At 42.7% G+C, this 26,284-nt stretch overlaps 2 protein-coding genes across 8 annotated transcripts in view; one reads left to right on the top strand and one right to left on the bottom strand.

Moving 5' to 3' along the window:
- Positions 1–26,284, bottom strand: part of brd8a (bromodomain containing 8a) — a 46,347-nt gene that overhangs the window by 13,894 nt on the left and 6,169 nt on the right. For 4 of the 6 annotated variants that reach the window (XR_005614691.1, XM_039618845.1, XM_039618846.1 and 1 more), the window contains 10 exons: positions 24,069–24,254; positions 23,557–23,647; positions 23,022–23,171; positions 22,641–22,807; positions 22,067–22,514; positions 21,914–21,957; positions 21,513–21,781; positions 20,895–20,987; positions 20,744–20,812; positions 20,373–20,655 (listed from right to left, as the gene is read on the bottom strand). Coding sequence is in view for 4 of the 6 variants with exons in the window: in XM_039618845.1 (XP_039474779.1) it covers positions 20,373–20,655; positions 20,744–20,812; positions 20,895–20,987; positions 21,513–21,781; positions 21,914–21,957; positions 22,067–22,514; positions 22,641–22,807; positions 23,022–23,171; positions 23,557–23,647; positions 24,069–24,254 (1,800 nt within the window). In the remaining 2 variants the exon portion in view is untranslated. Of the gene's footprint in view, positions 1–11,075; positions 13,701–13,845; positions 13,891–20,322; positions 20,656–20,743; positions 20,813–20,894; positions 20,988–21,512; positions 21,782–21,913; positions 21,958–22,066; positions 22,515–22,640; positions 22,808–23,021; positions 23,172–23,556; positions 23,648–24,068; positions 24,255–26,284 lie in introns of those variants that run through there. The other 2 variants (XM_031760007.2, XR_004200689.2) reach the window with 2 other exon arrangements.
- dnajc18 (DnaJ (Hsp40) homolog, subfamily C, member 18) lies at positions 833–13,700 on the top strand. 2 transcript variants are annotated; one of them, XM_031760024.2, is made up of 8 exons: positions 833–1,347; positions 2,035–2,203; positions 4,151–4,296; positions 4,836–5,042; positions 5,274–5,386; positions 5,660–5,769; positions 5,887–6,059; positions 9,433–13,700. In XM_031760024.2, exons 1-8 carry the CDS (start codon positions 1,221–1,223, stop codon positions 9,555–9,557), a joined length of 1,170 nt encoding a protein of 389 aa, XP_031615884.1. In that variant the 5' UTR covers positions 833–1,220; the 3' UTR covers positions 9,558–13,700. The 2 variants fall into 2 exon arrangements, with proteins under 2 accessions (XP_031615884.1, XP_039474782.1); XM_039618848.1 differs by lacking the exon at positions 833–1,347 and adding an exon at positions 1,380–1,750.

The raw sequence follows: 26,284 nt of genomic DNA, 5'->3' as shown, positions 1-26,284 counted from the left end.
ATATTTCAAGCACCTTGTTGAAATCTGTACAACATAGAATTAAAGCAGTTATGAAAGCAAGAAGAGGTCCAATCCTGTATTAGGAAGGCATACTTTATCACCATAACAGTAATCTACCATTAAGACTTTCTTTAAAAACTTTAATTTTCCAATATAAGACTGTTATTTTACAGTGTACCCACTGTTATCTACAACATGTTTTTACTGAAAAAATATTACATTACTCTGGTGTAGAATAATATAAACTATAGAAACTATAATAATATCAAATATTTGGTTGCCATGACATTGCTATTGTCAAAAAACAGCTCATTACTGTAAAATGTGTTAAAGTACTGTAAAGCTGTTGCAAATGTTAAGGCAGATTCTCAGTATGCCTTTTTATTTCAATGCTCCAGAATGCTGAAGTCAAATTATTTATCTCTATTAACTAGAAAAAATATGTACTGTATGTACAGTACAGTATTTGATTACGCTTCTTTACATCTAATTAAGTGTGCCTTATTTTATGCCATAAACAAAAGCAATCATGATAGATAGTGAGTCATTGTCACAGATATATAGACAATTATATGTAGTTTTGTGCGTTGAGCTTTTTGTTCAGTACAACGTACAGTTCAATGTACAGTAATTTTAACACTTACAGCAGGACTTAGAACTAAAACTCCTATTTTTTAACCAGGCAAGGGAGGGAGATGGGATTTTACTCAGAATGCAGATTAATCAAAAAGCTCGACTACCAGAAGTTATGTTTTCAGATGCTTTTCCTTGTGCATATATACACTTACATGTTTTTTTAAAGGCACATTTTAAACCTTATTACACCGGATATGACGCCACCACGGTCTCGCCTCCGTCGCTTGTCCATCACTGGACGGAGAGATCCCTTTAATTTGATAAGGTGGCTCTTTAAACGCCACTAAAACAGACAAACAGTCAATTTCAAGACTCTCAGCTTAAATAATGGCGCAGCTGCAGGCCTGTTTGCAGCCTCACAACCACCGCCACCGTCTGCTAATCGGATAGAGACAAGGACTTTGAGTGACTGCAGGATTGCGCCTTGCTAATGTTACGCAGCTGCTGTCTGTAACCAAAGCTAGTCGGCTATCTAACGTTAGCTGAAGCGGCTCCGCTTTGCCATATGATATAGACGCTCAGTGTACAGGGACAAACCTGAGCAGAAAGCGACTTGCTCCGCTAAATAGCCCAATACCGCTGACATGGACAAAGAAGAAGCAGACCGGCTGATAGAGAAGGCCAAGCTGTGTTTACGGTCAGGACGGAAAGATCGGGCGTTGCAGCTGCTATATGAGGCGCAGAACATTTACCCCAGCACCCGGGCCAGAGGTAAAATTAGCTGACGCGCATACTGCAGTCACGGCCAGATTATTTGCTAACGTCGGCCCAGTACTTAACTTATTCCAACCAATAAACTGTAGTAAACATATATTCAGATGGATGGGTGGATGCACCGAACGGCTATTTTAGATTAGGACTCGCCACCTAGCTTTGATATTATTTATATATTGATACATGCTGATTTGGGGCTTCAAACTATGGGACAGCGTTGTGTTTAGAAAAAAAATCTTTGTGGAACTTGTAATTTTCAGTGGAATGATTATGCTGTCATGGATTACTTTAAGATCATTGAACATAACGTGTACGACAGCCCATCTTGCAGCATTATGCACAGGTAATGTCACCCTACCCTATCTACATACAGACGAAAGAAAAGACCAAGATCAACAAGGTAAGAAACACTGTTAATCAAACACTGTGACCTTCAAGTTCTCCAATTAAAAACCTGTGGCAGATTTTGAAGGGATTCCACTGACAGCACCTTCATTTTTAAAACATCAATTTCAGCAGGAAAGATGGTCTTCCGTCCCCCTGGAGTCTTAGAGATAAATTACCTTGGCCACTAACAATAATTTTCCTTTCTTGTTTAAACATGTGCCATCTTCTTTCTTCCCTTTTTTTTTTCCCTTTATCTGGATTTTCAGCTGATTGTCAACTGTTGCTGCTGTTTTGTAGTGCTGATAGATGCCATACTGAGAAATGGAGGCGGTGCCGCTCCAGAAACAAACCACGTGCCCCCACCGACAGGATGGCGAGATGAGGACATTGGAACCAGTGAAACAAATAATGCAAGTGGTGACGAGAAGAAGAGCTACACCGAGGAGCAGCGCCAAGGTGTTCTCAGGTGACTGTTTACTATTTTAAACTTCTATATTCATTTCAATTGCCATCAATTACTCTTATTTGCAAACACATGTGAATTTAAGTAAATTGTTGTATTTCTGGAAAATAAAATCCTCCTTGGCTTACAACTCAGATTGTTTACCTGCAGGCAGGTGAAGTGTTCTCAAGTATGATTAGTCAGTCAGAAAACAGAACATTTCCAATACCAAAAATCTTGTCCCTTTGCAGCGAGATCCTGCATATTTTCCTTTTGAAATCTATAGAGATTCCTGGTAACAGAGCTCTTGTTTATACACTAGATTACCAAAAGTGTTCACTCAGCTATTCACACCTATGGGCAATTTAGAATCACCAGTTAACCTAACCCCCCTAACTGCATGTCTTTGGGCTGTGTGAGGAAGCCGGAGTACTCAGAGAAAACCTACGCAAACACGGGGAGTACATGCAGACTTCGAGCAGAAAGGCCCCAGCCAGATGTTGGATTTAAACCCATGACTTTCTTACTGTGAAGCAACAGTCTAACCACTGTACAACCATTCTGCCTGCCTTAGGGTGAGAGGCACTGTACACCCTGGTAAAATCAAAGACTCACTACTCCAAACATTTATGAAAAAATGGGTTTCTCTCGGTGAATCCCATCACGATACCATAATAGGATGCCACCTGTGCAACAACCCCAGTCATGAAATTTCTTCCTTACTAAATATTCAGCAGTCAGCTGTGTGACTGGGTATGACAGGTAATCAGCCACGAAGTGGAAGGCCCCACAGGGACCATGTAACGTGAGGCGAAGAATCCTCAAAGGTCAACAACTATCTGCTGAGTCAATCACTAAAGACCTCCAAACTTCTTGTGGCCTTGAGATTAGCTCAAGAACAATGTGTGGAGAGCTTCATGGAATGAGTTTCCATGGAAACAGCTGCATCTAGACATTACATCACCAAGCTCAATGCATAGCGTCAGATGCAGTGACATAAAGCACGCTGCCACTGGACTCTAGAGCAATGGAGATGCGTTCTCTGGAGTGACAAATTGCACTTCTTTTGGCAATCCAAAAGACAAGTCTGGGTTTAGGGGTTGCCAGGACAACAGTACTTGACTAAACGCATTGTGCCAAGTGTAAAGTTTGGTGAAGGGGGGGTTATTGTGAGGGATTGCTTTCCATGAGTTGGGCTTGGCCCCTTAGTTTCAGTGAAAGGAACTGTTAACACTTCAGTATTCCAACACATTCTGGACAATTCCATGCTCCCAGCTTTGTGGGAACAGTTTGGTCATGACCCCTCCCTGTTCCACCATGACTGTGCACCAGTGCACAAAGCAAGATCCATAAAGACGTGGATGAACAAGTTTGTTTTGGAAGAACTTGACTGGCCTGGACAGAGTGCTGGCCTCAACCCGTTAGAACACCTCTGGGATGAATTAGAGTGGAGACTTTGAGCCAGGCCTTCTCGTCCAACATCAGTGTCTGACCTCACAAATGTGCTTCTAGAAGAATGGTCAAAAATTCCCTTAAACACTCATAAACCTTGTGGAAAGCCTTCCCAGAAGAATTGAAGCTTTTGCAAAGGGTGTGCCTACAAAATACTAAGTTTTATGGATTAAGAATGGTTTTTCACTCTACTTCATAAGCGTGTGAAGGCAGAGAAGCAAATACTTTTGGCAGTATAGTGTATTTTCCTTCTAAAACTTTATGGAGATTCCCAGTAACAGAGCTCTTGGTTATATGCTCCTCATCAAAGCTTAACCATGCGCCATTGATTGGTCTCCATCCTACAAAACAATGCTCTGTTAGCAAAACATGCCACTATGTTCACTGCTGTGACCTTCCTTGACTAAGTATTATGTTTCACTCAAAGCAGAACAGATATGCAGTAACAGAAAGAAGAGGTCATAAGAAGCCTGGAGATATTTGATATGCATTCCAATTCTCCCCCCCCCCCCTTTGCAGGATAAAGAATTGTAAGGACTTTTATGAGATTCTCGGCGTGCACAAAAGTGCCAGCGATGAAGATTTGAAGAAGGCCTACAGGAAGTTGGCCCTGAAATTTCACCCTGACAAGAACTTTGCTCCGGGAGCCACAGATGCTTTCAAAGGTACGAGCTTTGGCGATAAAAAAGCAAAATGAGCTTTTATTGCCCAGTTCATTGTATTCTACCAAATGCAGAAATTTATAAAGGCTCACCAAAGTTAGAGTTTGTGGTCCGCTCAGCAGCTGAAACCTCGTGCGGGTAGTGTCTCATTTAAAATGGATTTTATCAGGGCTTTAAGCTTTCGCAGCTTTGAAATGGTTTTTTTTGTGTGTGTGTTTTTTAGGCAGTTTGTATTCATTTATGACTGTGAGGTGCAGAGGGAGAGACATGAGACACACTGCAGATATTGATCCAAAGATGATCATTAAAGTCCAGTCAAATCTGTTTGGAAATCCAAGAAAATGTTTCTTGGAGCTCTTTGCATGAGAGTCAGCACCGATTTTGTTCACTATTAAATCTGGCTGTCACAACAGCCTGTATGGCCATAAGTACAGGAGCTGCTCATTTGAATCCACTGTTTTGCTCTTTTCCCAGCTCTGTTGCTGCTTATTTTTTTGCTTTGGACTTCATGCATCGCAAATTTTTCCCCTCTCTCCCTACAGCAATAGGTAATGCATATGCAGTGCTGAGCAATCCAGAGAAGAGGCGGCAGTATGATCAGTATGGAGATCAGTCTGCAAGTATGAACGCACCCCAGCAATCCACCCACAGTCGGCACGGACACTACCGCAGCTTCCACAGGGACTTCGAGGCTGACATTTCCCCCGAGGAGCTCTTCAACATGTTCTTCGGAGGAAGGTTTCCCACAGGTATGATGGGAGGAAGGTTACTGAAAAGGTCACTATTCCAGGCGGCTTTTAGTGGGCAATTTGTAATAAATTTGCAATTTAAATATTTCCAATAGAGCTTCCAACAAATGAAAACACAGTGAGCAGCAGTATTAGTATTTATGGTTAATTTTGACTGCTTTATTTTAGGTATATTACATGCTTTTTTTTTATGTTTAAGTGCCGATTCCATAGAACTGTGTCTCTCTACAGGAAATATCCATGTGTACACCAACCAGGGAGCCTCCTACTCTCAGTTTTATCAGCCTCGTCGTCGACGTGCTCATGAAAGGCGCGAGGAGGTGGTGGAGGAAAATCAGAGTCAGGTCAGTGACTCACTAAGCATGAGGAGAAATCCCTGTCAAACAGCCTCAATATTATGTTGTTGTCGTCTTTAAGTCTTTGATCATGAGTCTACAGAAAAGCATTGAAAGGTTCTGGAATTCCTTTTTAACATGACTGTATCCCTTAAGTTACTGTTTCTGCTCATATTCCAAAGACGTAGAAATACCGCGCTGGCATGAGTGCGGCGTAATCATTGCAGCCTACATACAGTATTGCATGCTTTGTAAACTGCGCTGATTTCTATCTTCCCACAGAACACCTTCACAGCTCTTCTGCAGCTTCTCCCCGTGTTGGTGCTAATCCTCATATCAGTGTTTACTCAGATGATGGCCACTAACCCGCCCTACAGTCTCTTCTATAAGCCGTGAGTCTGTTTGACAACATATGGGTCTCACTGCTGTGATTTTTAGCCATCCTAAGGGTTTTGACATGCTTGACGCTGTAAATCCACTGAATTAATTTGGTTTGGTTTTGGTTTCAGAGCCATGGGGCTAGTGGTGTCCAGGGAAACGCAGCACATGGGTGTACCATACTATGTAGACAAGGGTTTTGAGAAGGAATACCGTGGCGCTGCACTGCAGGAGCTCGAGAAAACCATCGAGAACGACTATATTGAACACCTGCAGAGCAGCTGCTGGAAAGAAAAACAGCAAAGTAAGCAAACAGGTTCTTTGTTTAGATGGGGAGTATAAACTGCTGGGCCAAAAAAAAAAAATCCCCACCCGCTTAATATTTAATTACATTGCCTTTAGCTTTGGTGATGGCCTACATTTGCTGTGGCATAAATTTCGATAAGCTTTTACAGTGTTAAGACATTCATTTCCATCCAGAGTTGCATTAATTTTTTTGCCAAAATCTTGGATTGATGATGGTAGAGTCAGACAACTATGTGGGCTTTCTTGAGCCATGCTTTCAAACCTTGAGCCTAACATTGGTATTACCATTTTGGAATATGGCTGTGCCATCAGGAAATGCAAAAAAAAAAGTCCATTGATTGGGGATAAGTGGTTTTCTTAAGGCTACACAGCTAAATAATTATTTGAGCAGTGAGTTCTGTTATTTTTTTTTTTATTAATAATTTCACCTAACACTTAAGTAATCTCTGATTAGATTCATTTATTTTATTTTTTTTATTTTGACCCCATTCCTTTCTCAAAGATGATGATTCACCACTATGCTTACAGGTTTTAGTAGTCTTGGACAGTTCTTGACCCAATTTTAGATTGTTTTTTTTTTATTTTTTTTATTTAGTATATTAGTATGCAGGGCAATAATTTTCTGAAACTAAGTATCATCTTCTCCACTACCTCAAGATATGTCTTCCAAAGTTGTTATTTAAGAAATAAGAAAATACTCAGTGAAATAGTTTGTTTAATAATCTACTGCCAACTCAAATATACAAATCACTGCAGTAATTATCTGGAAGGCCCCCTTACTTTTTGTAAGGGAGGGGCAGTGTACATTACTGCTAATTTGTTAAAGTTCAGATCCTTAACGTCCTCAACATTGCATTCAGTTTAAATTGTAAAAACAATCTGAAGCCCAGGAAAATGTAGAGCAGGGGTGTCCAAACTTTTTTCACTGAGGGCCACATACATACAAATATAGGAGGGGCTGGGCCACTTACTAGAAATTAGGTATATAACCTTAACTGTAGCGCATTAAAGTTAGAAAAATCATTTAAAAGTGGTCAAATGTGTTATATTGTTGAATATAATTAAAGACAAAACTGCCTTCATCACAGCTTTCCATAAATGGATCTTTATTGATTTATTCAGAAAAAGCTTTGGTAGCTCATTCTCAGAACAGCAGCCTCAGATTTCTTCTTGGACAGAAGATTTACAGCACAGAGAAAAAACAATAAAGGGGAAAATGGGACGGGTACATTTCAAGCTTGTTATTTAAGTTCTTAGGCTTAGCAACACACCTATTAACGTTCGTTTGAAACGGTTATCAACATTAACAGACTGAACTGGACTTAATAACAGGAGTGCATATAATTTTAGTAAATTATTCTGGTGAGTATCAGCTGCGCTGGGTATGTAAATCGGGCCATCCAGCCGCGGTGCTGATCGTACGCCACTCGTGCCAAAAATCCGGACAAATGTCACTTGATCAAGGAGCAAATCTGCATCAGATGAGATCAGCTGACTTTGCGTATGCTTGCGCTGTGCACAGCGGTGTGTACTCTGTGTGTTAACAAGAAAAACGCATATAAGAAAGTGGTGCGCAAAAGCAGGGTAGTGACAGAATTGATGCGCATTATTGATATTTGAAGCATGTGTACCTGCACATTAACACACGGGTACTGTGGAATATATTTTTTACTCACCTAAAGCGCTCGTGCTCTCGTCCACTCCCCGCAAAAAAAAATTAGCAGCTGTGCGGTGTCTGTGGCATCGGTGCTCTCATCGCATGCGATGGAGTAAAAATGAAAAACACAGCTTTATCAGACAGTTGCAGTTTAATGTTGGCTGACGACTCTTCAATGCGTGGCACAACTGTACTTCTGGACATGCTGACGTTGCTGAAGTCCTGCACTTTTTTCGGGCACATTATTTCGGTGACTTTAACGAAGCCGTGTTTTATGAGGTCTCCATCTGAAAAAGACTTGCCATGTCTTGCGGTGAGTTGGGCGACCTCATAGCTGCTATTGGAGCCTTTTCCTGGACAATTTGAGCACGAAAAAAATACTGTTGCTTGCTGACCCTGCAGGAGAGCTACCCTTTGCTTTAATTTCTGCTCTCGCTCAGCACCAGTGTAGGATGCATAGGCCTGATGTTTGGTTTCATAATGACGTCGTACATTATACTCTTTCATAACTGCCACAGTTTCAGTGCAGATCAAACAGACACACCTCCCCTTGAATTCTTTGAAGAAATACTCACTCTCCCACCGTGTCTGAAATTTTCTGCATTCACTTTCTACCTTTCGCTTCTTTGGTTCTGCCATGTTTGGTAACTTGGGGGTAAATTTCTTCTGTGATTGTCCTTTTTGGTGGAGCGACTGCCTTGATCAACAGTAGCTCCCCCTGGTGTTAAAACTAAGAAGTGCAATACACTCAAGCAAAAGTTGAAGTGCGGGCCATATTCTATTCTATTTATAAAATTACTTGAGGGCCAATTAAAAATGGACTTTGGACACCCCTGATGTAGAGTTTGTCTTTTATGGCTGCCCCTCTCTAAGCCTGGTTCTGCTATAGGTTTCTTTCTGTTAAAAGGAAATTTTTCCTTCCTACTGTTGCCAAGTGCTTAATCAAAGGGTGTTATTTTATTTCTCTATTATTGTATGGTCTTAACTTACAATATAAAGCTCCTTGAGGCGACTGTTGTTGTGATTTGAAACTATATAAATCAAATTGAAAATGGGACTAAATTTCCATATCTGTGTGATGATTCAACTGCTGCAGAGATTTTTGCTGGTAGAGGATTGTACCTGCTTCCCAGAGTTTCTGCCACACTCCCATGCTGTAGATAAAAGATTGAAGTAGCTAATGTTAGCTAGCTTGGTGCATCTATAGACGGTGCAGGTGCCTCACAGAGACATAGGGTCCTGCTAATTAGTGCTGACATGTAAGATCAATTTCACAGAGACAAAAACTGAGAGCAGGCTTAACCACATTCAGATCCATGTTTTTTGTCACATGACTATTAAAATGATCCAACAGCAAAAACATGGTCCAGAGGGTTCAGAGCAGTGAATCAGATTAGCTTAGGTGATGCTGATCAGTCATACTTAGGGAAGTACAGGCACAAGCAGCTGTCACTAAAGCAGCCACACCCCTCAACATTCATGAATCTCCCTTACAGTTGTAATAAAGTACGTTTTTGTAGCCAGCCTCAAGTGACCATTTGAGGAACTGCAGTTTTTTGGGGTTTTTTTTTTTTTTTTTGGTCCTGCTCTCGATCTTTAGTAGTGTTTCTCACTGCAGGATAAAACCAACTGTTTCCATCTATTTCTCTGTTTATGGTAAGCTACATTACCAGTCTGCTGCAGCTTCATATTTGTCATTCCGTTTCCTTTGCAGAATCAGACCTGGCAAACCTCGGACAGCTGTACCGAGACGATCGTTTAAAGCAGAAGGCGGAGACGATGAGGCTGGAAAACTGTGAGAAACTGCATCGACTGCTTGGGCGTCAGAGAGGAAAATGAGGACTCTCGGAGAGGAGAAAGTGTTTCTTTACAGACTTTACAATAATGTATTTTACCTAAGTGTGTAATTTATCCAATCTGGCCACTTTGTGAGGAAATCTCTTTGGGTACAGCACAACCAGTGGGAGATTATGCCGCTGGGAACGATGTGCCTTCTCTCCTCGTTCGATAGTAGAAAGTGAAGTTGCATGTTAGCTGCCGGCCCTAGCTGTGGTGGTAGCTGTGACAGGTGCGGAGTCACTGTGGAAGCGTGTACAATGTCTCAGAGCCTTTAAACTTTCTTATAGAAATGGCATGACATAAGGGGGCTCCCTTTGGGGTTACAAAGGCAGTTGTATGTTCACACATACATGTTTTATCTGGTTGGGTTTTGTAGTTCACCTGTATTTATTTTGGATGTTTCTGTGTCCTTGCTCAAATTTTAGGTGTATTTATTTAGTAGATGATAGAGGAAACATCCATTTTTCTTTCCTGTTAGAAATGAAGTACAGTGTACTGTAGTCTTATTTTTAGTCTGCAACATTTTATTTATGATTGAAACATAGACAAATCACTCATTTGGACCTTGAGCAATAGGAGGCACAGTAACATTTTACAGAATATGCTGTTTTCTGTTTGTGCTGCCAAAAAAAGGAGCTGCTTCCTACAGCAGAGCTTCAGGCTCCCTGCGTCAGCGCTTGCATAGGTGTTTATTGTGTTGGTCATTTAGGAATGGCAGTTCAGCCGAAAGAAAAGGCAGTTCACAGTGTTTCCTGCTGTATATGGGAATCTTCACTATAAGCAGTTTGTATAGTTTTATGGAGTTTAAATGGCTTGCAATACAGTTTTTTGTTTGTTTTCCTAACTGAAAGCTCAGATGCTTCCAGAAAAATGGGTTTTCAGCTCAAATCTAGATATTTTATAAATCCGATACCCGTAATTTCTTCTGATCTTTTATAACAATAATGATCATTTAAAAATAAACGTTAAAAAAAAAACAACCTAATATATAAGAATTGAATGGCTATGATTAGAAAGCCTAATCCGATAGTGGTAGCTTCAGTCAGTAGTGGCTGGGAGTTTTTCAAAGAAACAAGCACGAAGCTGCTTTGTCTCTTTGTGCTAGCAGTCGTAGTCCTCCGATGCACTGCTGCCTCCCGGTGTCATTTTGTAAATAACGGAGACTGTTAAACTCCTTGGAGACTTTGTTTTCCACAGCTAACTTGTGAGTATGATCATTTCATCCAGACAGAAACCAAAATTGGGATTTTTACTTGCCATGTTCTGGTCAAATCACGTCATCATTAATGGGATTCTAACTTATGGAGCCCTTTTTTCTTCAATATATATATATTTTTTTTTAAATAAAAAAAGCTCAGCTCACACAAACCCTATACAGACATTAATACTTGTTGCTGCGCACTAGGACTGCCAGACTGCCTTACCTGTTGTCATACTTGTGAAATATTCAGGTTCACCTCAAGCACTTTTTAAGTTCATATTAACTCCATATTGTTACTGTTGCATGCATCTTTGTGATTTTTTTTTTTTTTTTTTTTTTTTTTTAAATTAGTTGCAAATTAATTTTTTGGCTAATACATCTTCATGACTGCTGAAATTATAAATGTCAACTGTCAGAATATATTCAGATCCACACTGGAAGTCACAAACATGTAAATGATATTATATTTACTGTGATACACACGAGTCAGGGTTTGGTATTAATCAGTGCAGACATACCCCTTGAGTAAGAACTGCAAAGTTAAGCTTTCAGCCAAAAATACCACAAAATTAAAGAATAATCAGAAAATCTTCTCAGTCTGTCTGGTTTCTTTTTCACGGTGGCTCTTTGAATGCATCACTTCATGTTAAGCTGCTATTTAAGAACCAGCTCTTAATTTTTAACTAATAATCATGGATTTCAAAACTATATCACACAAAAAATATCAAACGGTGAGCTTCAGCTTCACTGTTTACTGGGTCTGAACCTAATTTGCATTGTAGCCGTGATGCAAACTGTTCAAACTGGACTCAAAGTCTTCAGATGTTTTCACTTTTTTCAAATGATTTCATTGTAATTTAACTTTGAATTGCTGTATTTTTTCCTCTATCATTCTTCACTCTAACCCTTATACAGAAGCATATACAGTAAAAGGTCCCACAGTTCACTCCATGTCAGGATAAAAACCAAGTCAGTGGATTCAAATAACTCTGTAGTTTTTAGATAAAATTGTGGCGAGGCTTAAATAGTGACAAAGGTATCGAACTGTTTCTCGAGCTGTCGCTTGTGAAATAGAAACATTTTAGAAACTCTAAGATTCTTCCTGGAGTTCGCCCCACAGCCAAACAGAGAAGCCAAGCAAGAAGGGCATTCATCCAGGTCGTGACCAAGCACCCAATGGTCAACAGTTTCAGACGTAATCTTCACAGATGGGAAAGCCAGAGTTGCTTCAGTCCACTGACTGTCCTTGAGCGGCTGAGCCAGAACCCAGATGTGACGCTCATGACACTGGTAGAGAGAACTAGAGATGGCAGTTATCCAATCTGATAAAGCCTGAAAGGATTTGCCTGGAAAAATGGAATAACCTGCCTTTATCCAGGTGTGCAAAGTCTGTAGACTTAGCCAAACAGATAAAAAGCTTTTAAAGCTATCAACAAAACTTCTGCAGAGCACTGAGTAAAAGATCTAAAGGCTTTTGTAAATCAAATACTTGTGATTTAGACTTTCAGACAAATTTTGGGGGGAAAAAATCTGGCATGCTTTTGCTTGGTTATGGGAAATTTATTGTATATTGATGGGTTTTTGTTTTGTTTTTTAATTTTGAAAATTAAAAGTGTGGAAAAAGTGACAGGGTCTTAAAATCTTCTCAAAGCACTGTAAACGCTTATCTAAGACGAGTTGTTTGTTAAGCAGACCAAATGTACAAACTGAGAACGTCTCGTACTTTGAATTACATAAAAACCAAACATTTGTCTGCTTTTGCATATTTACAAGGAAGAGCGAGGACAGAGTAGCATCATGAGCTACTAAACCTGGAAATATCTTGGCTTGGGTTCTATAAAAGTTACAAGCTTTATTCATTGGGTCATTAATACTGAACATGATTGAAGAAAAGCAAGTGGGAACGCTGTGAAAAACGCTGCATCTCCTTCGGTGTGCGCACAGGGTTTAGTATTAGTGTTCCTTAAAGCCAGTCCTGAAAAATACTACAAGCTTCCAAAATCAATTACGGTGCATGAAACATCAGCCTCGCAACAAAAAAGGGGAATTTCACTCTGACAAAAACAAAAAAAAGCCAACTGTTCTCACCGATTTGTGCGCACATAGCTTGCATGAGAGTTTGTGATTGGCTCTAACAGTGACCGCTGTGGTCGGTTTTGGGTTGGCACAGTGGAAACGTTTTGTGCAAATTCAAGTATAACGTAACAGCTTTTTTTTTTTTTTTTAAACAGACTTTAAAGTAAACAACAGTTTAGAAATGTAACACTTAATCAAAAGCACTGAGTATGTAGTAGAATAAGCATGTAGGTACTGTTTCACAGAAGTGTCACATTGATAAAATAAATCAACACAAACATTACAGTAATGCTAAAAAAAAAAGATATCAAAGTCTTAAAATTAGATTAAAATTTGTTTTACACCTGCAGTGAAAACACTTCTGTTTGAAATCAACGTGCCCCTCTGGCCAGACTTTTTGCCCTCTGGACGCTAATCTAGGGATCAACTTCAAGCCCAGTTAATTCAATTTTCAGCCCAACTGTATAATAGGAGCATTTTTTTAAAAACATCTCTACATCCCCATGAACTTCAGAGCAGGTTACGTCTGAGTGATGTGCAGCTATATCTATGAAAGGTCTGACATGGTCTTTCAGGATGCTCCCACTCTAATCTGGGATTATACTTTATGTAATCCACGACTGTATGGCTGTCTCAGAACAAATTAGCATCTCCACACTGCAGTCTATCCTTTTAATCTAGAGTGCAAGCAAAGGTTACACTGCACCATACGCAGAGCCACAATCTGTGCAACTGAGAGACAATGAGATCAGTCTTTTCACTTTATCTCAGGGACACCATACTGGTACAATATCATACTGATGGTTTCATTTCTTCATTTTGAGGTCAGCTTCTATGGCACTACGGCGCCCTCTGGTGCCTCCATCCTGCAGTGGAAGTGGGGGAAAAAACATTTAGTCTGAACTTTAAGAGACTAAATGAAATATTTTAATAAAGTCTTCTTTGTTTGTTTGTCTTCTTTGTTTGAATATATGTAACTGCAGTTTTAAAGGTAGTAAGGAGGGTACTTACAAAAAGAGAAAGAAGGAAGGCAGGGGAAGACATGGACACAGTGTCCTGTAAGAGGAAAATGACAGATAAGAGCTGCAACTCAGTAGTGTGCTGAAAAATCTCAAACAGGAGCAAAATAATACAAAGAGAGAGACAACACGGTACATTCAGCTAGAGGAAAACTGGAGACAAGCTTTAAAAACACACATTAACTGCTATAACACTAGTACTACATTTACTATGTTTTGTTGCTGCCCTGCCATTAGATTACAGGACGATGCCACATGTTTAGCTCAGGATCTTTATATCATGTAAGCTACGAATATACAGAATATTGTTGTCAAGCCACTTTTCAAGGCACTGCAGGAAGCTTTAGTCATCTCCTACCTTTCAGTGATTTCGAGGTTCCCATTAACATCAGTATGCTATGACACATCATTATTTAACTCTTTAAACTTTCCTATCTTCAAATGGGTTATCTGTAATCAGAATATTTAAAGAAACAGAAAAAGACATTCTGCCATACTAGATGACCTGGAGGAAAAATCCTTTATTTCACCAAATACTTTGGGTGTAAGTAACATTGAAAGCCATTGTTAAAAATGAAAAAATACGTATTTTAGATAGTATGGTCTGTAGCATAAGTGTTTTAAAATCATTATTAGTTTGGCAGTTCTTTATGCAGTGCTTTTGTCACGGAAATGTGATACGTCTTTTATAAATCAAACTAAAGCTGATTGAACAGTAGCTTTAATTCATTAGACCTAATATCCAGCAGTCTGCTTTCATAGTAAACACTCATTGAATGCTTTGGATAAACTATAAGCACATAAAGGCTTCAGACAATAACTTGAGGTTACTCTATTCCGTAACCTCCGTTCTCTGATAACATGAGTGAGGTGACTCACTGTGGGGAACGCTCTCTCAGCGTTGTCCTCAGAAGCCTCTGTCATTACTCCAGCCAGCATTGGCTGGAGTAATGACGCTTGCGTCAGGGAGGGGCCACCCTCCTCCCTATAAAAGGGTGTGACGCAGCGTCACCCGTCATTCAAGATAAGCTCACATCTTCCTCGCTTCGTGCAAGGAGGGTGATCTGGTGAGACACCTCACTCATGTTATCAAAGATATGCAGACTCCCATATTGCCAGGTAAGCCCATCTGAACGACTGACTGCCAACTTAGGTCTCGTGGGGACCCAAACTTAACACAGTGTGGGCTAGAGATGGTGCAGTGACATCCAACCTGTAAAACCTTGCAAAGGTCAAAGGTGAAGCCCAGCTCGCTGCTGCACATATCTCCTCTATAGAGACACCCCTAAAAAGGGCCCAAGAGGTTGCTATGCTTGAATAAGCCAATTGGATTGCCTCAACAATCCAGTGGGAAATGCGTATAGGTACATAAAGCCTTAACTGGACAGACAGCATCTAGGCGCTCCTGTTCAGGGGAGGAGAAAGGAGGAGGGCAAAAAGCTTCCAGCTCCAATGGGGTGCATTGGAGATAAGGATTTTGGGGCACAAAGGCCAGATTTGGCCTGAGTATGACTCTAGAGTTATCCCGCGTGAATCGGGTGCACTGTTTGTGTATTGACAGCGCATGAATATCGCTGATACGCTTCGCAGAAGCGAGAGCCAGGAGCAATGCAGTCTTCAAAGACAGGATTTTTATTTCCACCCGGCTTAGTGGCTCAAATGGTGGCTGTGAAACTGCCCCCAGCACCAGGGATAAATCCCATGTGGGGACGAGAGGTTTAGAAACCGGGTGGAGTTGTTGTGCCCCTTTCATAAAATAGCGGACTAGCGGGTGATGGCTCACTGGGCCATCCACGAAGCCCACATGACAGGCTGAAATGGCTGCTAGATATACTTTAATTGTGGAAAAGGCCTTTCCTTTATCTAACAGTTCCTGGAGAAAGGAGAGAATTGTTGTCATAGAGCACTAAAAGGAGAGAGTGTGAGACTTTCCATACCACTCCTCAAATACCCTCCACTTGTTCTCATAAAATGATCTTGTGGAGGGGGCTCTAGCACTCTGAATAGTGGCTATAACACCCTGGGGGAGTCCTGCCGTACTCAGATTCAACCTCTCACAGGCCAAACCCACAGGGCGAGGCGCTCGTGGTGAGGGTGAAAAAAAATCTCCCCCCTGGCCTGGGAGACTAGGTCTCGTCGCAGAGGGAGAGGCCAAGGTTCGCTCCACAAGAGGGGCATAATCTCCACTAACCAATGGGACCTCGTCCACCTTGGGGCGATCAATATTATTGTTAGCCCTCTCTCTCTCACTCTGGTTAGAGTGGGAGAAATTAAAGCCAGTGGAGTGAACCCATAAAGTCGAGCATGTGGCCAGTTGTGAGCTAATGCATCTACCCCTAGCGGAGCCTCCTGGTCCCTCAGGGAGAAATACAGTGGACACTGAGCGTTCTCCCTCGAGGCAAACAAGTCGACCTGTGGCTGGCCAAAGCGGGTCCAGATTTGGGTCACCACCTGTGGGTGCAGGGTCCAGTCCCCGTACTGCGGGTTCCCCCTGGACATTAAGTCTGCTCCCAAGTTCAGAGCTCCTGGAATGTGAGTAGCTCTCAGTGACAACAGATTGATGCTGCTCCACATGATCAGTTTGCGAGCCAGCATGTGCAAAGGACGGGACTGTAACCTGCCCTCTGTTGATGTACATCACAACAGTGGTGTTGTCTGTTCTAATCAGAACATGGTGGTTTCTTAACAGGGGAAGGAAGTGTCTCAGTGCTAGAAACAATTAAAGCCAGTTTATGTGAGCACCCCTCTGTCGTGAGTCCCAGTTGCCGCTCACTGCTCTGCCCTCGTGAGTGGCACCCCAGCCTGTGAGACTCGCGTCCGTGGTCACCACCTTTCTGGCTGTGAAAGCCCCAGTGACACCCCCTGAGTGAGAAATGTGGGATTTCTCCAACAGTGGAGTGCTGGAGCAATATCTGCTGTCACTCTGATATGGTGGTGGGCATGGCGCTTTCGATTCAGTCTCAGTGATGCAACCCATTGCTCAAACTCCCTCATATGCAGTCTGCCTACTGGAATGACCGCCAGTGAAGACACCATTAATCCCAGCATCTGCAGGCATCTTCTGAATGGGAGATATCTTCCCACCTGAAAAATGCCGGCATGTGATAGCATTTTTTTGACTCTATTCACTGAGAGACACGCTATGTGCGAGGTGGAGTTTAGAGCTATTCCTATGAAAGAGATGGCCTGAGCTGGCTGCAAGACACTCTTTTCATAGTTTATGGTGAAACCCAGAGCCATCAGGTGATCCACTGTCAACATGGCGTTTTCTCTTCCCATTATTTCTGACTCTGATAGCAGCAGCCAATCGTCTATGTATGTTGCTATGCAGATGCCCCGCCTCTTCAATGGGGCTATGGCTGCCTCTGTGCATTTGACAAATACCCGAGGGCTCAGTGAGAGACCAAACGGCAGGACCTGGTACTGGTACATTCTGCCCTGAAACACAAATCACAGGAAGTTTCTGTGAGGCAGGTAAATAGGGATGTGAAAATATGCGTCCTTCAGGTCTATTGATGTAAACCAATCGCCTGGGCGAACTACATGCAGCAGAGTGGTGGTTGTCAACATCCTGAATTTGTATGACCTCAGATGCTGATTCAGAGCCCATAGGTCCAGTATCGGACGCAGTCCCCCTCCCCTCTTGGGCACAAGAAAATACTTTGAGTAAAAGCCGCATTGGCTCTGCTCCTGCGGTATTTTTCGTACTGCTCCCTCTGATAGCAAGGTAGATATTTCTTCTTGCAGAATCCTGGCTGATTCGCCTTTTGCAAGAGAGAAAATCACTCTGTGAAATCAGGGAGGGGTGGTTGCAAATGGTAGCCTCGCTCTAATGTCCTCACAATCCATTCTGGCGTAGCGAGAGCTCGCCATCTCTCTTTTCTTGCTGACAGCGGCCCCAAAGTCAGGCACTCCGCAGTAGACAGGGCTTTGGTTCTCTCTTGTGGTGGTCCTGCAGGCCAGACCCAACTGCGCATGCCAGCGTTCATGGGGCCGGACACCACTGAGGAAATCGGCCCCGGTGGTGTGGTGAATGGGCTCCAGAACTGAGCCCTGAAGTGAACTTGTAGCCTGGGCTGGTCCCGCTCCAATCTCCCCGTGGGGGATGTTAGGCAGTCCTTCTTGCGGTCCGACTGCTTGGCTGGTGGTGGGGCACACTGAGGGGCAGCAGGCGGGACATGTTTCCTGGGCCAGTGGGTCTTGGGTTTCTGCGATCCTAGGGGACCCTGGGCCGCGACCTGCAGGGCTGGGCGGCGAGGGATTTTAAACTTTGGCACGCCGGCTGGACGGCTGGTGACCTGAGCAAACATGCGGCGATTGGGTGGAGACGGGGGCGCAGCCTGGCTCTTCCTCGGGAGACACAGCTGCAGGGCCTCTCCCTCTTTCTTTTTCTCCTCGCACCATCTTTGCATGGTGGCAACGGGGTCCCGAAAAGGCCAGTGGGGTCGATCCTTTCATCTCTGTCCGAAAGCCCCGACAAGTTCAGCCATCTTGCCCTCTCCTGCAGGACGATGATGCTGAGAGCTCTGCCCGCCGCTTGTACTGCTGCTCTAGTGAGGTGGAGACACAGGTCCGTAACGACGCCCAGCTGTTCCCACAGCTCGCTAGCATCGGGCTTCGCAGCAGTGTGGTCCTGGAGCTCCGCCGAGTAGGCTAGCAGGAGCGATGAAGCGTTCAATGCCCTCACAGTGGTGGCAACAGATTTATACGCCTTGTCAGCCAGGGAGGACTGCAGGAGTTCGGCCTTGGAGGGCAGGGATGGACCAGATGACATGGAAAGTTTCTGGTTTGGGTGGAGATGAGAAGTAACCAGATTCTCCACTGTGAGAATTTGGAAGATGCCCTTCTCCTTCATTCCAGCACAGTCAAACGCCGACGCTCCCTGCACAGGGTTGGGTGACAAAAATGGCTTTGCCCAGCAGCGTGTGACCTTGTCCATGCATTCGGGGAAAAGCGGTAGTACCTGCTTAGTAGTGCGCTTTGCTCTGGGGAGCCTTTTACCCTCGTATCATGAGGTGGAGGTCTCCGTTGTCACCTTGGGCCATGGGATTGCCAGCTTTTCAGCTGCCCGTTTTGCAACGTCAAATAGCTCCATGCCTCGGGACTGTGTGCCGGGGTTATCGGCCCCTTGACTCGCAGAATTCCGACCAGAGGGGGCAAAGAAAACGTCGTCATCCTCATCCGAGACTAGATGTTCCAACGCTCCCTCAGAGGATTCGCTGAGTAGCTCGTCATTAGCCTCGAGGGAATCAGACAACATAGCTTCGCAGCTGGCCTCGGCATTGTCCACCAGCAGGAGGACGATATCCATCTCGTCGCCCCAGCTGGGGTCTGGTGTGACTGACTCAGTGTGCTCCATCGGTGCACCGATTGGAGACAGCATTGGGTCTGGCTAGCCTATGATGAAGACTTTTCAGGGTAAAGCGAGCGCAGTGTTCGCATGAACCTGGTGTTGAAATAGCCACTTGGGCGTGTTGCAGCCCAAGGCACATCACACAAGCGTCGTGCGTATCTGAGCCTGAGATTTTGCAACCGCAGGGGCAAATTCTGAAGAAGCGAAAAGAGGTAACTGAATGACGGGTGACGCTGCGTCACACCCTTTTATCCGGTCTTTAAGTATGATGTCATTAGCCGTGCCTGGGCCCAAACTCCGCTGCAGGTCCATAAGTCAAACGATCACTGCAGCATTACTGAGAGCTGAAAAACTGTCTAAATTCTTTCATCTGTAATAAAATGATTAGTGTGGCTGCTCTAGCAGGTGTAACAATTAAGTTTAACATCCAGGCATCCACAAAAACAGAATTTATGAAATTTAAGGAGTTAGAAGTTAGCAGGAAGTTAGCTCACTAGTTTCCATCTAAATATAAGATACCATGTTCTGACTGAGGGATTTATGAAATAAATTAAGACGTACAGCTCTGCTATCACTTCCGACATAAATGAAGACAGGAAAGTAAACAGCAGTGACGTTTGTAGGGTTACTGAAGTTTGGCTAGCTGGTATATAATGTGCTACGTGATCACTAGCGACACAGCTATGTTAGCATAACATAAACAGTGAAGCTGGAGGACGAACGCTAACGAACGTAGGACTTTTTTCCATTTAATAAAAGTTAACATGAGGGTTCCCAAAGGTTAGGGGCAAATGCAATCGCATGGCAGGATCCTGTAAACGGACCAAACTTCAGTCAGGAGAAAAACTGAGATAATCCATCCACAATACAAAGTTAGTCATTAAAATACTACTGCATGGGCTGAGCTGTAGTTACATGTAAGGTTTTAAAAACTGAGCTTTAAAATGATTAGCGGTAATAAAAACCGAGAGAAGCCGACAGTGATCACTGACTGGTTTTAGGGGCTTGTTGAGCCAATGGCTACCTAAGAAGAACTGATTTAAAATCAAACGTCATGCTTTGGAAAATGGCCATCAAATAGTTTGGCATCACTTTCTTCTACCTTTGTTGTCTCACCCTTTTCTCTTCTTCTGTACTCTGCTTTTGTCAAAACTCTAGTGAAGCACCTTGTCAGTAGAGTCCTGTTTGCGCGTGCTCTCACGGCCTCTCAGGCTCTTGGCGCTGATACCAGATTCTGACGTCTCCATGATGAGCTGGGTAGCTAGAAACTGTTGGATCTGCTCCAGGACGTCACGCTGCATCTCCAGAGCCATGTGGTACACGTCGTGGTCCAGGCTGTTGTACATGACTGCGTTCTGAAACATCAGCATGATGTCCCTCTGGAACTCGGCAGTGGTCCGTATCAGACCGTTCTCGATGTTCTTCTTTATGGTTGCCAGGTCCATGGGCCTGGAGAACAAGAAGAGAAGACAGTTCTGTCTGAGATGTTTTTCTTCTAAAGCTCCAGTAAAGTGATACAAAAATATTCTTTGCTTACCTGTGCACAATACTGTGGTATCCAGGTGCAATCTCTTCTGTTACTGGCTGAAGGAAGACATTTGCATACCTACAACAGGTTTACACGACGCGTTACAGAAAAATATCGGAGACTGTGCATTTAGTGTTAGAGTTATGAATCAGATTCTGACCTGTGATTGGCTGCTGCTCGCCACACAAGCATAATGGCTTTCTTCCAGATTTTGTGAGCCTGTAGAGCTTCCAGATCCTCACTGCACACAGAACTGCATGTTGAAGGTCAAAAAAAGGAAGTCGTATGAATGCAGAAACTGATCTGCTGCAAAGTCAGTATTCTTACACCATCAGCACCATCTAGAGCAGGCGTCTGAAACTCGCGGCCCGGAGGCCACTTGCCCCACTTGTGTCACCCCTACTTGCAGCCCGTATATTGACTAATGTCTGGATTTTTATTTTGTTAAAAACAAACAAAGTTATAGCAGAAGTGCTGCCACGTGTCTGGCCAGAAAGAGAGTACCAATTTGTTTATTTGGTAGTTTAATGAAAGGCTTCAGTGAGAAAAAAAAATTCATTCGCATTTGCAGTTTTTTCTTGTTATACAATATTTGACATTTTAAAAAACAAACAAAACACCACATTTTCGGAAATATTTGTGGGTGTTTTCTTGTTTGTTTGTTTTGTACTACTTGAACACTAAAGTGGTCCTCCAATGAGATGACAGTGCCAGCAGTGGCCCACAGCTCATTTAAGATTGAGACCCCTGATCTAGAGTATAAATGCATTTCACTTACAACTGCGAAGAAGCTGGACTGCTGGGGATGGAGTCTGCAGTTGTATGGAGCTGCAGTGAAGAGGAAGCCGTATGGAGGCTGTATCCATCCTCACTCTCACTGGCCGCCGGTTCTAGCTCAGTTTCGCCGTCTGGCTCTGATAGGAATTCTTCCACCCCATCACCCACTTCTTCTCCACACACCTCTGGCCCATTAACTTTGTTTTGCAGGTTAGTCCCCGAGGCCTTCTCTCCTCCCCCAACAGTTATTGTGTCCTCCCTCTTTGTCTCCTGCAAAAATGTAAAAAGGCACAGACAGATTCAAACAAAACTGAAAGTGCCGGGTTACTGTGGAGCACACTGCACATTTTAGTACAGCAATTACAAGCATCATGCTTGCTTTGTCCTCATACAGTGCTATACCTTTGGATGCCTTTCTGTCAGTGGGTTATCTTCTAATACCGAGTCTGTCAAGATAGTAGAAATGAATAATAAGGTTTGCAAAATGCATAGTCTGATGCAAACTGCATGTTATCTGGCAAGGCAGTACAAATGCTTAAGCATGGATGTTCGTACCTCGGTGGATTTTTTCAGGGATTTGCTGTGCCCACTTCTCACGTTCACATTTTACGGATGACATTTGGGTTTTTGAGTGCACCGCCTCTCCGGTCTCTCTCACTGCTGCAGACTGTGGAGGCGTTCCACTGCGGTAGTGCTCCAAAATCTTTGAGTCGCATCCAGATGAGGAAGAGGGAGGAATGCTCCTCAGTCCCACAGGAAATCCTGCAAGATGGTTATCTTGACTGTTGCGAAAAGAAGAGAGTGAAGCTTCTGTCCTCTCCTCCAAGCTACAGTGAAGAGATGAAGACTGTATAGCCCCAGTGGGCACTGTGGGGTTGTGTGGCTCATGAGGCTGGAAAGGCCCAGAATCCCAGGCAGCAGACAGAGCGTGGCCATTTTCTTCACAAAGGGACAGAGCAGCCTCAACTGCAGCTGCATCCAAAGCATCAGCAGCTTCATCAGCCTACAAAAACGAAACATACAACGAATACCCATATTGTAAAAAATAAATAAATAAAAAAAAAATCAAAACAGGTCTCGTAAATTATTTAATGTAACCTAAACAGTAAGGTTTATTGACTTTTAGAACCTTCTCTTCAATGATGGCAATGATGTCCCCCACTGTCTTCAGGTCCAGCTCATCTCCCATGTATGACACAGTCACATCGTCCTCACTGAGCTCTGACACCTTATCTTCTACCATAGAGGAGACAGGCTGGCATCCAGGAGCCACAGATGGCACCATCACATTTACCTCTGCATGAATGCAACAACTGATTTACTATCTGTTTAATATTTCAACACCATGAATCTAAATTCTTATTTGGTATAGCATTATTACATCTTTGCTAGTTTAGAGCAGGTGGCCAAGAACAGATCTGATCAACAGGTCACAATTAAATCCTCTGTATACAATGCAAAGTTTGTGACATTAAGAATGTGAGGGTGTTGGAATAGAAAGTGGACAGACCTGCACTTGCTGAGATGTTTGATTCAGCAGGAACAGGAGTGGTGGCAGAGAGAGGAACGCTGGAGGCAGAATCTGCACTGACCATAAAACCTAATGGAGGGGAAAACTGGGCGGGGCCTGCTTCCAGGAGACGGGACAACATCGGGGCACCTGTCATGCAAGTATTCACGCACGCATTAACACATGAAGTGCAGAGCTCTGACAAAGCACCTCAGGCTATCAGATGGCCAGAGTATTAGCAAACATTTGTGACAATGGCATCACCAGATAGCACCCATGCATTCAGAGTTCAAGAGTAAAACTAACAATTATAAAACATGTTCAAAGAGCTAAAGATAAGAAGACCTCTAGGACGCTTTTTCCTGTGTCAAAGGGGGTTCTACTGAATGCTTTTTTTACTGGTATGGTAATCTGTTGCTTTGTGAGACATTTCTGTTTATCGAAATCCGAAAAGTAAGATTTGCTTTTGTAACAAGACATACAAAACTCAGACATTTTAACAGAGATCAATAGTGATCAAACACAGCATCTGTACCTGCTGCCTGAGAGAGAGGCTGACAAGGTGGAGCCAGCTGCAAGTCATGTGCTCCTGACACATTACCTGTGGACACGTCACCATCTCCAATCTGAGATAAAGATGCATACACAAATCAAACACGTCTAAAACATGAAGCAGTGCTGTTTAATAATAAATCTGTTACTCATTAACAGGCAGGGCAGAATAGCTGGTGTTTTTTTATCCCACCAGTGGTGTCTGATCAGTACTGGATTTTTAAGGCCAGTGCCAATAAAGAGAGTAGGCAAAATGGTTTCTTCTTCACACATCACAGTCCAGGATATGTGAAGTGAATTTTATATATACAGTGATTTTAAACAGAATCCAAATCTAAACGATAACAGAGAACTGTAAGGAGACAAAATGGATAGCCAAATTATTAGACACCCTCTAAAGCAGAGGAATTCTTCACGTGATCATATAAAGGTAGACTGCCCTGCAGTCTTATACAAGTTCATTATTGGCATATATATTAAAGCCCTTCAACACACCAATCTGGAATTTGTGGCCAATATACTGCCTTTCTTCAGTAACTCTGACAGGAGGGGAGATGGTGGTGGTGTGGCTTTCTGACATAGTAACTTCTTTTGGGTGGGGTCCTCTAGCAGGGACCCGTGGCTGATGTCATCATTACCAGAAGGCTCAGCAAATGTCATTAGCCTGGCTGTTCCAGAAGCCTAGAGACAGACAGAGGGAAACGTGAAGTTTTATTAGGATTTCAGATGTAGTTATTATCAAAATATGTTTTCTTTTTTGTCTCTGAAGGGAACATTCAAAAGGATTAGACTCATTTCCAAAACAAAAACAGTCATTTTCTATGCCTTACATCCCATATAGCACTCCTGGTAAGTTACTTTAAACACCTAAAGTGAATTTTTTTTAGGTATTATGAGCCCGACTTTAGCAAATCTAAATTTGTGGCACACAAGAAACGCATTACATTACATCTACTAGGTATATACTGGACATATAATGAAGGACATTATATCTGCTGAGTGTTGTGGTGAAATAGATTGTTTAAATTTGTGACTATTTAGCAATTTTTCTTAATAGTACACTTTGTCTTGGTGTAAACTACATGTGTGTAAATATATAAATATTAGTAACAGACAGATCATAGCATGGGCCAAGCAGGCACATTCCCAGGAAGACATTTGCATATCTACAACATACCAAAGGTGACTCTTCTCAGTAAGATTTCTTTCATGAATACAGTATTATTGTGTTTTTTTTCTTTAATATTTTTATAAAAGGATTTTAAAATTCTAGTATGATGATAAAATAGATGGAATGTTTTGTAAATTAGCCAATCAAGTCACAATGACAAATCAAATGTCAATTGGGTGGTTAATGAGGAGAAATCGGTCCGTGGGGGAAAAAGACGCATTTAGCAAGTTTGCAAAGTGTTAACTGGCAGGAGCCATCCTGGTGCTACAGTCGTGTTTACTGTAGAAGACCTGGATGCTAAAACTGATTTCCCCTCTTGCATCATTTTGAGGCTGACGGCTGGACGCCTGCAGACATTCAAAATCCGGCTGCCTAGGTAACCCTCTAATCTACAGATAACGACAGGTTTTTTAGCCCACCAATGAAAATCTATTAGTATTAGTAAATAAGTAAGTATTTCCCAAGTGCTGTTAAACCTGGAAAAGAGTTTTTAGGACTTTTTAAGAATAAAACACCCACGTTTTATCTATGATCCTTACATTTTTTTACTTTAACACAGAAACAAAATTATTTCATAAAAACAGAAACTACCAGGGTTAAAATTATTAGCTCCCCTGATGCTAACGGTCAATTGTGTATCCTTGTTGCTAGATAACAGCCTGCAGTCAACTGTTGTAGTTTTCAGCAAGTCTCACATGCGTCTCCTGAGCAATCTCAGCCCAATTTTCTTTGGTGAATCTCTCAAGATCCTTCAAATTTGATGCTCTCCAGGCACGGACCTTGGTCTTCAGTTCACCCCACAGATTTCCAATAGGATTCAAGTCAGGGCTTCAATATGCCAGTCAGTTATGTTCACTTTGGTCTTCTGGAGGTAGGAAGGCAAAGCGACGACCCAGACTCGGTTTTGTTGCTTGTGGAGGTTTTCTTTCATAATCCTCACATATCCTTCTTCCTTCATGATTCCTTCCACCTTTCCAGCTCCAGACGCACTGAAATCTCCCCACAGCGTTTCACTGTGGGGACGGTGTTCTTTGGCTTGTATACTTCTCCCTTCTTTCTCCAAACATAAGCAACATCTCTGTGGCCAAAGAGCTACTTTCCTCTCATCTGACCAAAGAATCAGGTTCTCCGGGTTGCCCTTAGCACACTTCAGTCTGGCCTGAAGGTGTCTCTTTTGCAGAAGTTTTCTTAGTCTGCAGCCTCACAGTCCATTCCTATGCAGGGTTCTGGTGGTCGTCTTCTTTGAGACTACAATTTCCAACTTCCAACTTTTTGCAGTTGTTCTAAGGTCTTTAGACACGTCTCTCACTAGTTTTCTTTCCCTAGTCTTTGAAATCTTTCGCTTCTACCTCTGCTGGGCTTGTTCAGTACTGTGTTGCCCTATTTGAATTTCTTGATGATCCCTCTCATTTCAGTTCTTGACACTTGGAAAGGCTGTGATAACCTTGTATATACATCTGCTTTGGAAGCAACAACAATTCTTTTTCTCAAGTCTAAACTGTTTTGGGGGTTTTTTTTGGCATGATGTTCTCTCCAGTAA

Source organism: Oreochromis aureus, linkage group 10 (assembly GCF_013358895.1).
Source record: "Oreochromis aureus strain Israel breed Guangdong linkage group 10, ZZ_aureus, whole genome shotgun sequence".
Lineage (NCBI taxonomy): Eukaryota > Metazoa > Chordata > Actinopteri > Cichliformes > Cichlidae > Oreochromis > Oreochromis aureus.
This window is presented reverse-complemented; position numbering and strand designations above follow the sequence as displayed.